Source organism: Ahaetulla prasina, chromosome 1 (genome assembly GCF_028640845.1).
Source record: "Ahaetulla prasina isolate Xishuangbanna chromosome 1, ASM2864084v1, whole genome shotgun sequence".
In the NCBI taxonomy this organism is placed as follows: domain Eukaryota; kingdom Metazoa; phylum Chordata; class Lepidosauria; order Squamata; family Colubridae; genus Ahaetulla; species Ahaetulla prasina.
This window is the reverse complement of record NC_080539.1, coordinates 106,402,372-106,416,840: the sequence shown is the minus strand read 5'-3', so window position 1 is coordinate 106,416,840 and position 14,469 is coordinate 106,402,372. Positions and strand designations below refer to the sequence as shown.

At 35.2% G+C, this 14,469-nt stretch overlaps 1 protein-coding gene across 4 annotated transcripts in view; it reads left to right on the top strand.

Moving 5' to 3' along the window:
* ENPP3 (ectonucleotide pyrophosphatase/phosphodiesterase 3) overlaps positions 1-14,469 on the top strand; it is a 93,812-nt gene that overhangs the window by 23,116 nt on the left and 56,227 nt on the right. For all 4 annotated transcript variants that reach the window (XM_058171742.1, XM_058171733.1, XM_058171758.1 and 1 more), the window contains 4 exons: positions 2,253-2,313; positions 7,815-7,912; positions 8,337-8,416; positions 12,526-12,645. In XM_058171742.1, coding sequence (XP_058027725.1) covers positions 2,253-2,313; positions 7,815-7,912; positions 8,337-8,416; positions 12,526-12,645 — 359 coding nt within the window. The remainder of the gene's footprint in view (positions 1-2,252; positions 2,314-7,814; positions 7,913-8,336; positions 8,417-12,525; positions 12,646-14,469) is intronic.

Genomic DNA, 14,469 nt, shown 5'->3' with positions numbered 1-14,469 from the left:
GCACATACCGTAACTGAGGAAACAGATATACATTAACTGAAACAGAAATTCATGTGTGATGGGGGACACTCTTAACATTCCCAGTGCCTGAGGGAAGAAACACGTTGCCAGATATCATTTAAAGCAGTGCTGGCTAGAGAATTCCGGGAATTGAAGTCCACACATCTTAAAGCTGTCAAGTTTGAGAAACATTGATTCTTGCAGGATTCAGGAAGTCTGAACTTCTGGGAGGGTGCTATTCCATACCGCAGACACAAAAGACATGTTTCTGGGATCCTATCAGATGGCTTTGCTTAATATTTATTTATTTATTTATTTATTGATCAAATTTATATACCGCCCTATCTCCCGAAGGACTCAGGGCGGTGTACAGGCATTTAAAAACACATAAATACAGTATAAAGAATATAAAAACAATTAAAAAACTTATTCTAAAAGCCTGTTAATTTAAAATTAAAAATATAGAATAAAAGCCAATTTAAAAGCCAGTAATTTAAAATTTAGCTCAGCCCTGCACAATTAAATAAATATGTTTTAAGCCCGCGGCTTAATAGATAGGATACAAAGCACATCTGTTCTCCCAGATCTTTTGGGATAGACAGAAATAATGGAAGAGGTGGGTTTCAGCAGGTTCTGACCAGTTCTGGAGAACGGAAACTTTTGAGCAGTTTGGAGAACTGGTAAATATCACCTCTGATAGGCTCCACCCCCATCTATTCTCTGCCTCCCGAGTGCCAGATGATCGGGAGGGAATGGGGATTTTGCAGTAACCTTCCCCTGAAGTGGGGTGGGAATGGAGATTTTACAATACCCTTCCCCTGCCACGCCCACCAAGCCACGCCCACAGAACCGGTAGTAAAAAAAATTAAGCCCACCCCTGGTTTGATAAGTGATAGTTTACACTTTTGATCTCCACCTGGAAGCTTTTTGGTAACCTACCTATCCCAAAGGTGCTTTTTCTCTACAAACTTTTGGTAACCTATGTACCTTACATAATAGAGATGGAATCTCCTTAACTGCTTGCATCACTGCAATTATCTTCAAGAATGGCTCTATCTCAAGTGCATTGTAGTAACTGCCCTGTGAGGTGACTTCTCATTTTAAACTGCCTACTTAGGTCTTTTTCTGTTGGTTTGTTGCCAACCAAAACTCCTGAAGCCTTTGTTCCACTAAAGCTACTTTATCTCTTTTGTCAATTGCAAGAAGTGGAACAGTTGGGCAAGGTGGTGGAGGGGGAAAAACCACTTTTATCTTTTGCTTATTCATGAGTAGTTTTTTCCCCTCTCCTTAACTTGAAGCTTGTCTTGCATTCCTTTTATATCTTTAAGATTAAAAGGTTTCTAGGCTAACCTTATCTTTTTTCTAGCTGTTGCTGTCCAAACTAATCTTTGTCTGTTCTTCTCGTATCTTCCCTGTATATCGAAGACCTAGGAAATGGTCTTGAAGATCAGAAAGAAGAATTGCTATCAGATGAGTGAGGCTTGAGTCCATTCCAAGAAAGTAATTTGAGTAAACATCTCAGTCATGCCCCTTTCCAAATTAGACATAGAGAGAGAAAGGAGAGGGGAAACACATTCAGATTTCCAAGGTTCTGATGTTTTAGCTCTTCCTGAGTAATTTTAGAACTATTTCGCATTGATTTCTTAGTCTATGTATGTATGCTTCTATGTATGCATGTATGTACGTATGTATGTATGTATGTCTATCTATAGCTCCGCATTTGTTTCTCTTCGTTAAATCTTTTTAGTTTGGGAACTCAATTTCTTTCTCTTGCCTGAGGCAAGAGTTCTGATTTTCTTAATGACTCCAAGCTATCTACCAGCAGCTTCCATTTTGTTTCCCTTAATAATTAACTCTTTTTACCTTAAGGATCCTATTTCCTTAGGTTTTTTTTTTTAACTATAGATCAGCGTAACCAGATTTTTAGTACCCAAGTTAACTTCCTTCTGGAAATCCCCTGCCAGTTTGTGTCAGATTTAATCTCTTTACTTTATCTCAACTGTATTGCAATCATCTGGGTTACAGCAAAGTTTAGTCAGGCATATTCATACCTCCCTTTTTACCTCAGAAACAAATTTGTTTGGTTAATTTCCTAACCATACAGCTAATAGAATATATTGTGCATCTGTGGACTTAATTCATTTGTATTCATTCATTTAACTTTCCTCAAGTTAAACAAGATAACCTCTTTGTGTCTCTTTTTAATCTAAATGCCAGCAATTAAAGTCCATCTTCTCATATGTGTTTTTCAGGAGAAACATCATGGCTGAAAGATCAGTGTGCCTCTTCTAGTGCTTCTCAGTGTCCAAAAGGGTAAGCAGGTTTAACAAGCAGATTAAGAAAACAAGGTTGCTTTGCTTCATAAGTAAATAGTCACAGTTCTGCTTCTTTTATTGAAAAGCATTATTTCAAACTAATGCAAATGTTTAGAGGCCTGTATATGAGATACAGGCAGACCGCGGTACTTCAGATACGTAAATAATGAAAATGAGAAAGCATTTGAGAATCTTGTTATTTTTTTGATTGACAAGATGTTTCCGCCCTCCAATGAGTTTCATGCACTGATCAATTAGATAAATTATGTTGTCTCCCCCCACCCCCGCCAAACAGGTTATTTTAGGTTTAAAGTTACTGAGCAATAGTTGACAGTTACCTCTGTAAATTTATATATACTAGCCATTATCAGAACAAGGATGTTGCGCCCATCAATGACATCCATGGCAGTCAAAACCTTTGACTGAGTCATTGACTTGCTTTATTACCACTGATATTTTTGGTGGGATGGAGGTAGGATCTCTACACTGTCATTAACTTGTTACAAGTTTTATAGGGACCAGCCCTATTTTTTTTTAATTTATTCGACACATTTCTGCATCCCCTATCTCACTGTAATAACTCTGGGTAGCTTACAATCAAAAACTCAGTCCAACTGAGTTCAGCTATAATAAACTGATTTCATTTCTTCCTGTCCTTTATGCACTTTTCTGCTTGTCTCCCCCGCTTTTTTTTTTTCTTTTAGACAAATACTTCATTTCTGTTGTGGCTTGTCCTCCCACTTGGTAATCCTTTACTGGAATTTCTTCGTATGTTCCAGTACAATGAACAACTGCTTAATCATTTTAGTTCCCATGTATTATAAGTCATCAACAGAATTTTGTTTTGTTCATAAAAGTATTTATTTCTTATTCATATCCTTGTTTTTGTTCAAGAACTCAAATAACATACTGTATATTAATACTCCTACTTCCTGCTTTCCCCCCACTACAATAACCTTGTGACATAGATCGGGCTGAGAATGATTGGCCCAAACTCACCCCGAAAACTACTAAGGTGACGGGGGACTTGTACCTGGAACTTCAAGATCAGTATTAGTCATCCTCAGCATCTTCAAGTGATATGATTTCAACTCCCAGAATCCCTCAGCCTGCAATTGAAACCCCCCTACTTCAAAGTTGTTGTGGTTGAGAAACATTGTTCTAGATCCTAGTCTTTAATCAATATTCCACACTGTTATCCATGCTACCCTCATCACCTCTTGCTTTGGAGAAAGAATAATAAAATGTAATAGAAACCCTGCAAGAAAATTAACGTTCTGTCTGTGTATTGAGCAATCTATTATTATATGTTTAATTTAAGCCAATGTCTTAAGAATGAGGAAAGTAATATGAACATCTCATAACTTTCATGTCATAGGGATTATTAAAATATTAAAAATATTAAAAATGCCATTATTATGCAGACTTCATTAAAATGGAACATTTAACATGTAATGAATAATCTCTCTAAATGATACTCTCACTCCCACCTCTCCACTGCTCATCTATTGTCATAAAAACTACCCCTGTCTTGGCTTCCACTTGAATCAGCATTCTCACTGTGCAGCTTCTGGCTCACAGGGAAGCAGACAGAGGTCAAGGCATATACACATTGACTTTCCTCCTGCTATAATTTGCACTGAGGTAGGAGGCCACGAGAAGCTAGCCTGAAATTTGAGTGCTCTTTAACCTCTGTCTTGTTCTGTGCTATATTGTGAACACTCTTTTGCTGTGTGCTTTCATTTTCCCCAGTTTGCTTTGGGTTGATCCAACCTTTAATGCTTCCCTTTGTATGTGTTCTGGGAAATTATGTCTCTTGGCTTTCCTTCCTTTAAAACAATCCTTGTTATATCCTTGTCATATCAAAACTGGAACAATTGACCACACCTTCAGTGTTTTCCTTTGCATGTTCTGGTAAATTGCCAGAATCTCTCCTCGTCTTTCCTCGTTTAGTACAAATGCATGAGACTGATGTTAATGCATCATATCAAAACTGAAACAGCTATGTTCAGAACATATATACCTTGCTTGCATATCAGGCGCAAGTAGCCAGATCCACTCGTGAAAGGTTCAAAATCAGCAAGTTTATTGTATTCTACCTATATTACAAAAATCTCCTCAGACTGGTTGCCTTCCTTTGGGAATGACCAGATAAAGTTTCATGAAATTTAATTGGGGGTGGGGGATGTGTCAGGGTAGTGCCTCTTGAAGCTACACAAGGACTTAAGGCTAGTGACCTGCTTGAATCATCCTTCATGCCTTTCTGCCTGGTTGGAGTTGTCTGAGGGAAATTAAGGACTATTATCATCTTCTCCCTTTTACTTTTGGGGGAAGGGCAGGGGTGAAATCCAGCAGACTCTGACAGGTTCTGGAGAACCGGTAGCAGAAATTTTGAGCAGTTCGGAGAACCAGCAAATACCACCTCTTGCTGGCCCCAGAGTGGGGAGGGAATGGTGATTTTGCAGTATCCTTCCCCTGCCATGCCCACCAAGCCACAGCCACCAAGCCACACCATGCCCACCAAGCCACGCCCAAAGAACCGGTAGTTAAAAAAAATTGGATTTCACCACTGGGCGGGGAGGGGAAGTAGGGAAAACAGCGTAGTCTGAAAGTCAGCTTAATCATTTCAGAAGTTCAGTTGGGAACTTCTTGATCTAAGCTTAGCGCTGTACTGTTACCCTTGTATTGGTATTTATTTATTATTTATTTATAATTACATTTCTATACCGCACCATCTCCTGAAGGACTCAGGGCGGTTTACAGCCAATATTAAAATACACAGACCAATACAATATAAATATAATAAATAACAATATTTAAAAACAATTAAAAGCAAATATTTACTGGCCGAATCACTAAAACGGTCAAAGACCGATTAAAACCCATTAAAATTTCGCTAAAATATGTCTTAGTCCCGCTCGGTGAAATAATAAAGTCTTCAGTTCACGTTTGAAGGCCCGGAGGTAGGGAGTTGGTGTAACCCTGGAGGTAACTTGTTCCATAGGGCTGGTGCCGCCACAGAGAAGGCCCTCCCACTGGGGGCCGCCAACCTACATTGTTTGGTCGACGGCACCCTGAGGAGGCCCGCTCTGTGGGAGTGCACAGGTCGTTGGGAGGCAATCGGTGGCAGAAGGCGGTCTCGCAAATACCCCGGTCCTAAGCCATGGTATTGACAGACTTGACAAAAATGCCCTTTATATAAAAACCCAATTGTGAGTTCCACTCCCAGTTGGACAGCATTGCCCATAATATGAAGAGATGAGAAAGCACTCTTAGACTGCCCATTATATAATGTTTGTAATATTATAAGAGAGATGAATCAGCCTGCTACCCTCACTCTGAGCATAGATCCCATGTGTTCCTTCTCAAATATTATATACGATTCAAGTTTGTAAGGATTGCATTTATTTATTTAATTTTTATTTATTTATTATTTACTTATTAAATTTATATACAGCCCATCTCACTCTACAAAGTGATTCTGGGTGGCTTACAATTAAAACCATAAAAACAAAAATACTAAAGTATTAACAAAGCTAGTAAAAAAACTACAAAACAAAAAGCAAGAATGGTACAGTGGTTGCATCTTTCCACCGTGTTCTGGCTTAACATTCCTAAAAAGTTTAGCACAGGGCACACTGTCTTTTTAAATAGCATTGCAAAGATTCGTTTTGATTCTTCTGGAAGGACAAACACCTTCGGTAGAGAGAATTACAGAAAAAAACCAGCACCTTGAGCCATTCTTCTGTTATCTATTTTAAACCTTTCTGTCTAAAGTACCATATTCATTTGCATGCAAAATTTAGTTTGAATCTTAAATGAGTTTCAAGCTAAATATTGAGATGTAAATCAGCTGCCAAGAAACTGTTACTGAATTTTAATAACATATGCTTCTTCCGGTAAGATTTGACTTTAATGATAAACCAATAGACTCCGGACACAAAGACATATTTGAATTTCTGTAAGATTGAGGAGATTTCAGTTGAACATATGGCTATATAAATGCATTATTGGCCTTATTACTGTGATTGCAGGGCAGTGGTCACACTTTCTAAACTGTGTTGATAATTTTTAAATGGATAAATAACTTGTGACATAATAAGGACATAAATTATATAGTGAAGGGTAAATAATTGCCCTAACTGATTCTCACGCTTGTGCTCTTCAGAAATGTTGAACTTTAACTTTCACAGTGCAGACGAAGTTTAATTCAAATTGGGGAAGACTGAGTATAAAAAGATCTTTTGCAGCAAATTTTCACTTTTACTTGTTGTACCACTCCCAAATTCTCTTTATTATTACGTATGCATGAGTTTTATTACTGGCTCATCACCAGTAATAATTCAAAATTGCCACCTAATTGTTCACCTACTCTTCCATATTCAGCATATTTTTTGTAAACTTTGGACTCTACCAAGTTGTCAGAATGCACAGGAAACTGAACCTTGATCACTAGACTTCTGCAAAGCTATAAACCTGATTACCATTTTTGATTAGACGGATTGTTAAAAGAGTAAAGTGACCAGATTTCAGCGATGGCAAAGCGGGACACCATTGACGGGGGTGGGGGTGGGCTGCGCATGCGCACTGAGTCTTGCCACCTGCCTGAAGGAGGAAGACCGGCTGCTGCTTCTCCGCTCTTCCAGGCAGGCTCGGCTCTCCTCGGCTCTCTTCTCCGCTCTTCTCTTCCTCTCGGGTGAAGTCAAGCGGCGTCTCTCCTCCCTCTTGCACCCCCTTCTCTGCCACTCCCCCTTCTCTTCTTGCGTTGCCGCCTCCCATTTTCAGAATGGGAGTGAAACAAAAAAAAAATCGGGACTTTTTGGAATTGCAGCGGGACGCGGGACAAATTATTAAAAAGCAGGACTGTCCTGCCAAAAGCAGGACAGTCTGGTCACTATATAAAAGAGCATTGTAGCTAATTCTAAAACCATTACAAATTGAATATTTTTATTCCACCTGTTTACAGTGTAACCTGTCCTCAGGCTTTCTTCTTTCTTTTTGTTTGCTTTCATAGTTTTGTTGGACTGTCTAACTTTTAGCATTGTATCTTTTTTTTTCCAGGCACATTTTCCTCCCAGGAAATTAAAAGAAATGAGACAGAACATAGCTTGATCTAATGTTTATTCCAGTTGTAGTGGAATGTTCAGATTGGCTTCCAATGAAATTCATCATTACTCTAAATTCTTTTACATCCTATATCAAAACATTGTACTCCTGAAATCAAGGAAATCCTAAGGTGTCTGTTTGTGTCTGTCTGTGTGTGTGTGTGAGTATGTGTGTGTGAAAATCTACAGGATGACAAATATCCTAAAGGAATAGGGTGTCTGTCATTATGCTGATGAATCATGATGACCCTCAACTTGCACACTTTGACACTTCACACAAATACCCCAGACTGAAATGTATACACTATTTTTGGAAATAATGTTTCTTTTTAGCAAATAATTGCTATAATGCTGCTAACACAAAGTAAATTATGTATGTTGTGATTTCTTCTAGGTTTGATCAATCCCCACTTATTGTTTTTTCAATGGATGGATTTAGATCTGAATATTTGGAATCCTGGGATACTTTAATGCCCAATATTAATAAGCTTAGTAAGTAAGCTCACTGTTTTAAGAAGATTTATAATGAAAGATAACTTTCTGCAACTTGAAAGATGCAACAAACTTTCACAGGATGGAGCATCCTGCATAACATACTCTATCCAATCATTCCTTCCCTTCCTAGAGCAGTTGAATTGATTACCTATAATTATACTGAATGGAAGTTGGCTTATTTCATCCTCATGCCCATATCTAACATTCTTTGTTTAAGGACTGTTTCTGCTTATTGATATTCGGGGGGTGGGGGGATGTCTCCAGGAAAAAAACCACACAAGTTTGTGCTAAAATTTCTTGTCTTTTTCCAATTGGACTGAAGTGTTTTGACTAAAGTAAGGATGGAGGGCGGGAGAGATGTGAAAAATCCGTCGATATAAACATGGGTGTTTCTCATTTTATATATCTTATTTGATTGTAGAAACTTGTGGGACTCATGCCAAATACTTGAGAGCTGTTTATCCAACCAAAACCTTTGTAAACCACTACACTATTGTTACAGTAAGTATTTGCTTGGTCATTTACCATGTACATTTTATTTGCTATTGCTATTATATGAATTTCTTCCTGTCCTTCAATGATAAGAAATTAAACAATATAAAAGTTTCCTCAAACACCCAAAGCAAAAACAAAAGCAGAAAGAAGAACCAGTTGAAATGACAAGCTTTTTTTCTTCATTTCTCTAAATTCCATCTGTAAAAAATTGGTGGTCAGAGTGACTTTTAAGTTCTTTTTATGGGAAACAAGAATGGGATGCTCCTGAAGTGCATTTGTGTAGTCCGGGAAAAGATACCTCTTGTAATCCTTTCTGAAGTTGAACACAGAGACGACCATTGGGAGAGGCCCCCATTTTGAATTTTGAGATAATATTATGATCACTTTCAAAAAATATCTACTACTATGGCTTATAGTCATTCACAAAACATCAATTTGCTGAAATATAAACATGTGTTATTGTTTCTCACAACCTCTTTCTAGCTCTCAAGATTCTTTGTATAATTAGCAATTACTTTTTTTCCCCCGTTGCTCAAGCCAAGTAGGCCTACATTTAATCTAAATGTTGGTCATAAATCATTAGTGTTTTGTAAGTATGCTCCGGAATTCTAGTTAAGACTCAGAAGCACGCTTGAAAATATAATTTTACATTATATGCAGAAAATTGCTTTTTTCTGCAGGTAATTTGCAATTTATAATTATTAAATTTTAAATTAATAATTTTTTAAAATGAATGAGATATGAGCATTCTGGGCATTTGGAATACTCACTAAATTAACAAACACTGACTTTTTACTAAATATATATTAGATCCACAGTTACAAAGTGATAGTAAAGAGGAAGAAAGATATCAGTGCCATGCAAATGTACTAATACAAACAAATTAGCAGAAAGCAAATAAAGCTGACACAATAAAATCTAATGTTTCAGTTTGGTATGGCCTAATTTTGAATGTCAACCAGGTATTATCTTCTCTAATAAACCTGTTTCCACTTCTCTGCTAGCTTTCTAGTCTCCTTACCACATTTTTCCACCCCTCCAAAAGATGTGCTTCTCAAGATGGATTCATACCTCCTTTTGGTGGATTGTGGACAATGCTCTTTAGCTTAAATGCTAGCATTCTGAGAACTAAATTCACTGTTAGTATAGTGGGTTCTGCAATAACTTTGGATTATGGTGTACCCGTGGGCATGAAATAGAACATGGTATTGAGGGGTTAATAGACAGTAACTGTTTTTGAACTTTGTTAATGTTTAATAAATAAACAGCAAGTTATATTTTTGCTAGTTATACGGAGCTTGCTGTAAATTCTATCTAGACATACAGATTAAAATGGAAACTACCCACAGTAATAATATTATCTTCTGTAGTAGCTTCTATTGCTAATTGCATAACCAGCAAGTGTCAATAATCACTAACTTTGTTAGAAGGAACCAGGCAAGTCTCTTTATTCAGCAGTAAGGAACGGTAAGTTAGATGATTAGCTAGTTTCAATAACTTAACCAAACTTTAATCACTATGACTGTCCTTTAACTTGTTACAGTTAGGCATGACCCAAGAACATGACATGGTTGATTTGACTATAAATGCCATAAAGCTTGGAACTTTATAAATCACAATTTTAAACTATACAACTAGAATCCTGGTTCTTGCTCCATCCTTGAAATTAGTGAAATTGAAAAAACTGTGTAAAAAATTGATTTGTCAAAAAAAAAAAAGGAGAGTTATATGGGTATGCTAGCTTGATAGTGGCTCCCAGTGCAAAAAAATTCTGCCACCTTTTGAATATTGATAAGCCCATCTCTATTTAAAAATAATTATAGGGCTTTGTTGCATATGCCAGCCAATACATGGGAGGATCATTTGTTACCTTATATAGTTAAGTGGAGATTTTGGATTGGTGTGAGCTCTCATTTTGGCCTAGTCTCATGTTCAGAAAACAGAAATGTAATTAAACAGCTTAGACCAGGAAAATTGCCAGGTTTAAATCTTATTACATATGAAGTAATAAAATAATTTGGAATGGTGGATCTTCTCGGTGCTAGCTTCCCAGCAATAGATTGTTTAATCAGATCTACAAAATGCGTGCTAAATATTTACAGAATAAATTAATTTACTGGATTGAATCTGAAGACATTCTAATAGACAAACAGGCAGGGTTTAGAACAGATCAATCAAAATTAGACCATGCTATGGTGCTGCAATGCCTAGTTTCATAAGTTTATTGATAAATCTAAACAGTCCCTTTATGCAATATTTATTGACTTTAGGTCCACTTTCTACATGTTATCCATATGTAAATGGTGGCATCAATAAAAAAAAAATACCCCATAGTCAAATGTCTACTTTTGCTGCTCATTAAAATATATAAGAATACCAAACTGAAGATCAGGTATAGCAATCAAGGACAAGTTATAAAGGAAATACCAGTAAAGAGGGGAATTACAGGGATGTATATTGGTTCCAGTTTTATCCAATTACTATATTCATTCATCAGTTCCTCACTTAAGTAACTTTACCTTTCATCCTCCTAAATTAGCCCATAGACAGATCAATTTATTATTGCATGCTGTTGATGCATACAGTATCATTGGCATCAGTACTGACTTCTGTTAGTCTTAAAAGAGCCTTGAGATCAATCCAGCATTATTGTACAGAGAAGGAACCAGTAATAAATTATTCCAGGATTCTCGCTTTTGCCAAATGCCAAAGAGATGCTGGAACTTAGGTGAGCAATTCATTGAGCGGATTAAGAGCTTTAAATATTTAGGAATAATTTTTTAAACTTCTTTCTCTCACAATGCACAGATATCTGCACCAGGTATTCAACCATTATTTTTCCAGAGGATCACAGTTTAACCTTCTTGCAATTAAGTTGTTTGCAGCTAAAGCCTGAGCATTACTGCTACGTGGGGCTCAACTGGGAACATATAACAACATGATTAACTTAGAAAGGATTCAAACAAAATTTTTGAGAAGCATTTTCTGGGAAGAAGTGCTTTGGGAAGCTGGAGTCGATAAACTTGAATCCAATCTCCAATATCCAGAAGATATTTTTTACCTACTGGCTAAAACTATACTACAGTCCTAGTCAGATAGTTGTATAGTAATATAGACTGACCCATTTATGCTGGTAGACCATTTCAAATCTTGAAAAACTATCCAAAAGAAACTGAGTCATTATGGCTTTTCCAGGGATGCCTTCTTATGTAAGCCAAGACCACCATACTTGGACTACAAAAGCAAGATCAAGCAAGATTAATATCAGGGCAAAGGATCTTAGATATAGACTGCCTAACAGCAATTGCTGCTTTTCTCACAATATAATTGTAAACAAAAACAAAATTTAGTGCCTATTCATTTCACACCACAGTCCCTAATTTCAGGGTAAATGTGACACTGCAACCTTTGTAAGTACATACCAGTTGCCAAGCATTCAAATTTTGAACACATGACTACGGAGATGCCACATGGGTTGTAAAATTCAATCATAAGTAATCATTGTAACTTCGAACAGTTGTCTGTCGAGGATTACCTGTATTCATTTCATTGTTGGATTGCTTTCACAGAGCATTTGTGATTAAGGAAGGTTGGGATTTTTAATTATGTGGAAAAACTTTTACGAATGGAGGAACTTCTCCAGCATGACCAGTTGCCTGCTGAATATGGAGGAGGATGCAAAAAGACTGTGTCATTTGCACACACTGCACTTCTTCTGAATATAATTAGAATATCATCATTTTATATAATGTTTGCATGAGGTATATGTCTTTTAGAAGACAGTTAAATTCTGCAAAACTGAAGTATTTCTACTCTTGATGTCTAGCAAAAGTAGAATAGAATAACAGAGTTGGAAAGAATCTTGGAAGTCTTCATCCAACCCCCAGCTCAAGCAGGAAAACCTATATCATTTCAGCAGTGCACTCCAATAGCACAAATAGCAATAGCAATAGCACTTAGACTTATATACCACTTCACAGTGCATATTTGCCCCCAACAATCTGGGTCCTCATTTTAGTCACCTTGGAAGGATGGAAGGCTGAGTCAACCTTGATCCCAGAAGAAATGTTAAAAAGCTCATTTATCTACACTAATATGTATTTTTTTTTCCTCAGGGCTTGTATCCAGAAACCCATGGCATCATTGACAATAACATGTATGATGTACATTTAAATCAGAACTTCTCACTTTCTGGAAGTAACGTGAGAAATCCTGCCTGGTGGGGTGGACAACCTGTATGTACCTTTAGTTCTGTTCCTTGGTGTAGCTATACTTGATTTTCCAATAGCAAATTCTATTGCTGTATTGAAATAACAGTAATGCAAGCAGACTTCATATATAACTTCAAGGCAGCAGGGTGATGCTATGAAGATGTTGTAGTTCCTTAGTAGGGAAACGGAAATAGGGAAGGTCTCTGTGTAAAAAAAATCAACGTGGCTTTATAGAATTCAGTTTTGATTGGCCAATAGTAAAGCACATTTAGTTTCTAAAAATTGCTGATGAGTGAGTACAGGCAGTCTTGGATTAAGAATATTCTATTCTATTCTATTCTATTCTATTCTATTCTATTCTATTCTATTCTATTCTATTCTATTCTATTCTATTCTATTCTATTCTATTCTATTCTATTCTATTCTATTCTATTCTATTCTATTCTATTCTATTCTATTCTATTCTATTCTATTCTATTCTATTCTATTCTATTCTATTCTATTCTATTCTATTCTATTCTATTCTATTCTATTCTATTCTATTCTATTCTATTCTATTCTATTCTATTCTATTCTATTCTATTCTATTCTATTCTATTCTATTCTATTCTATTCTATTCTATTCTATTCTATTCTATTCTATTCTATTCTATTCTATTCTATTCTATTCTATTCTATTCTATTCTATTCTATTCTATTCTATTCTATTCTATTCTATTCTATTCTATTCTATTCTATTCTATTCTATTCTATTCTATTCTATTCTATTCTATTCTATTCTATTCTATTCTATTCTATTCTATTCTATTCTATTCTATTCTATTCTATTCTATTCTATTCTATTCTATTCTATTCTATTCTATTCTATTCTATTCTATTCTATTCTATTCTATTCTATTCTATTCTATTCTATTCTATTCTATTCTATTCTATTCTATTCTATTCTATTCTATTCTATTCTATTCTATTCTATTCTATTCTATTCTATTCTATTCTATTCTATTCTATTCTATTCTATTCTATTCTATTCTATTCTATTCTATTCTATTCTATTCTATTCTATTCTATTCTATTCTATTCTATTCTATTCTATTCTATTCTATTCTATTCTATTCTATTCTATTCTATTCTATTCTATTCTATTCTATTCTATTCTATTCTATTCTATTCTATTCTATTCTATTCTATTCTATTCTATTCTATTCTATTCTATTCTATTCTATTCTATTCTATTCTATTCTATTCTATTCTATTCTATTCTATTCTATTCTATTCTATTCTATTCTATTCTATTCTATTCTATTCTATTCTATTCTATTCTATTCTATTCTATTCTATTCTATTCTATTCTATTCTATTCTATTCTATTCTATTCTATTCTATTCTATTCTATTCTATTCTATTCTATTCTATTCTATTCTATTCTATTCTATTCTATTCTATTCTATTCTATTCTATTCTATTCTATTCTATTCTATTCTATTCTATTCTATTCTATTCTATTCTATTCTATTCTATTCTATTCTATTCTATTCTATTCTATTCTATTCTATTCTATTCTATTCTATTCTATTCTATTCTATTCTATTCTATTCTATTCTATTCTATTCTATTCTATTCTATTCTATTCTATTCTATTCTATTCTATTCTATTCTATTCTATTCTATTCTATTCTATTCTATTCTATTCTATTCTATTCTATTCTATTCTATTCTATTCTATTCTATTCTATTCTATTCTATTCTATTCTATTCTATTCTATTCTATTCTATTCTATTCTATTCTATTCTATTCTATTCTATTCTATTCTATTCTATTCTATTCTATTCTATTCTATTCTATTCTAT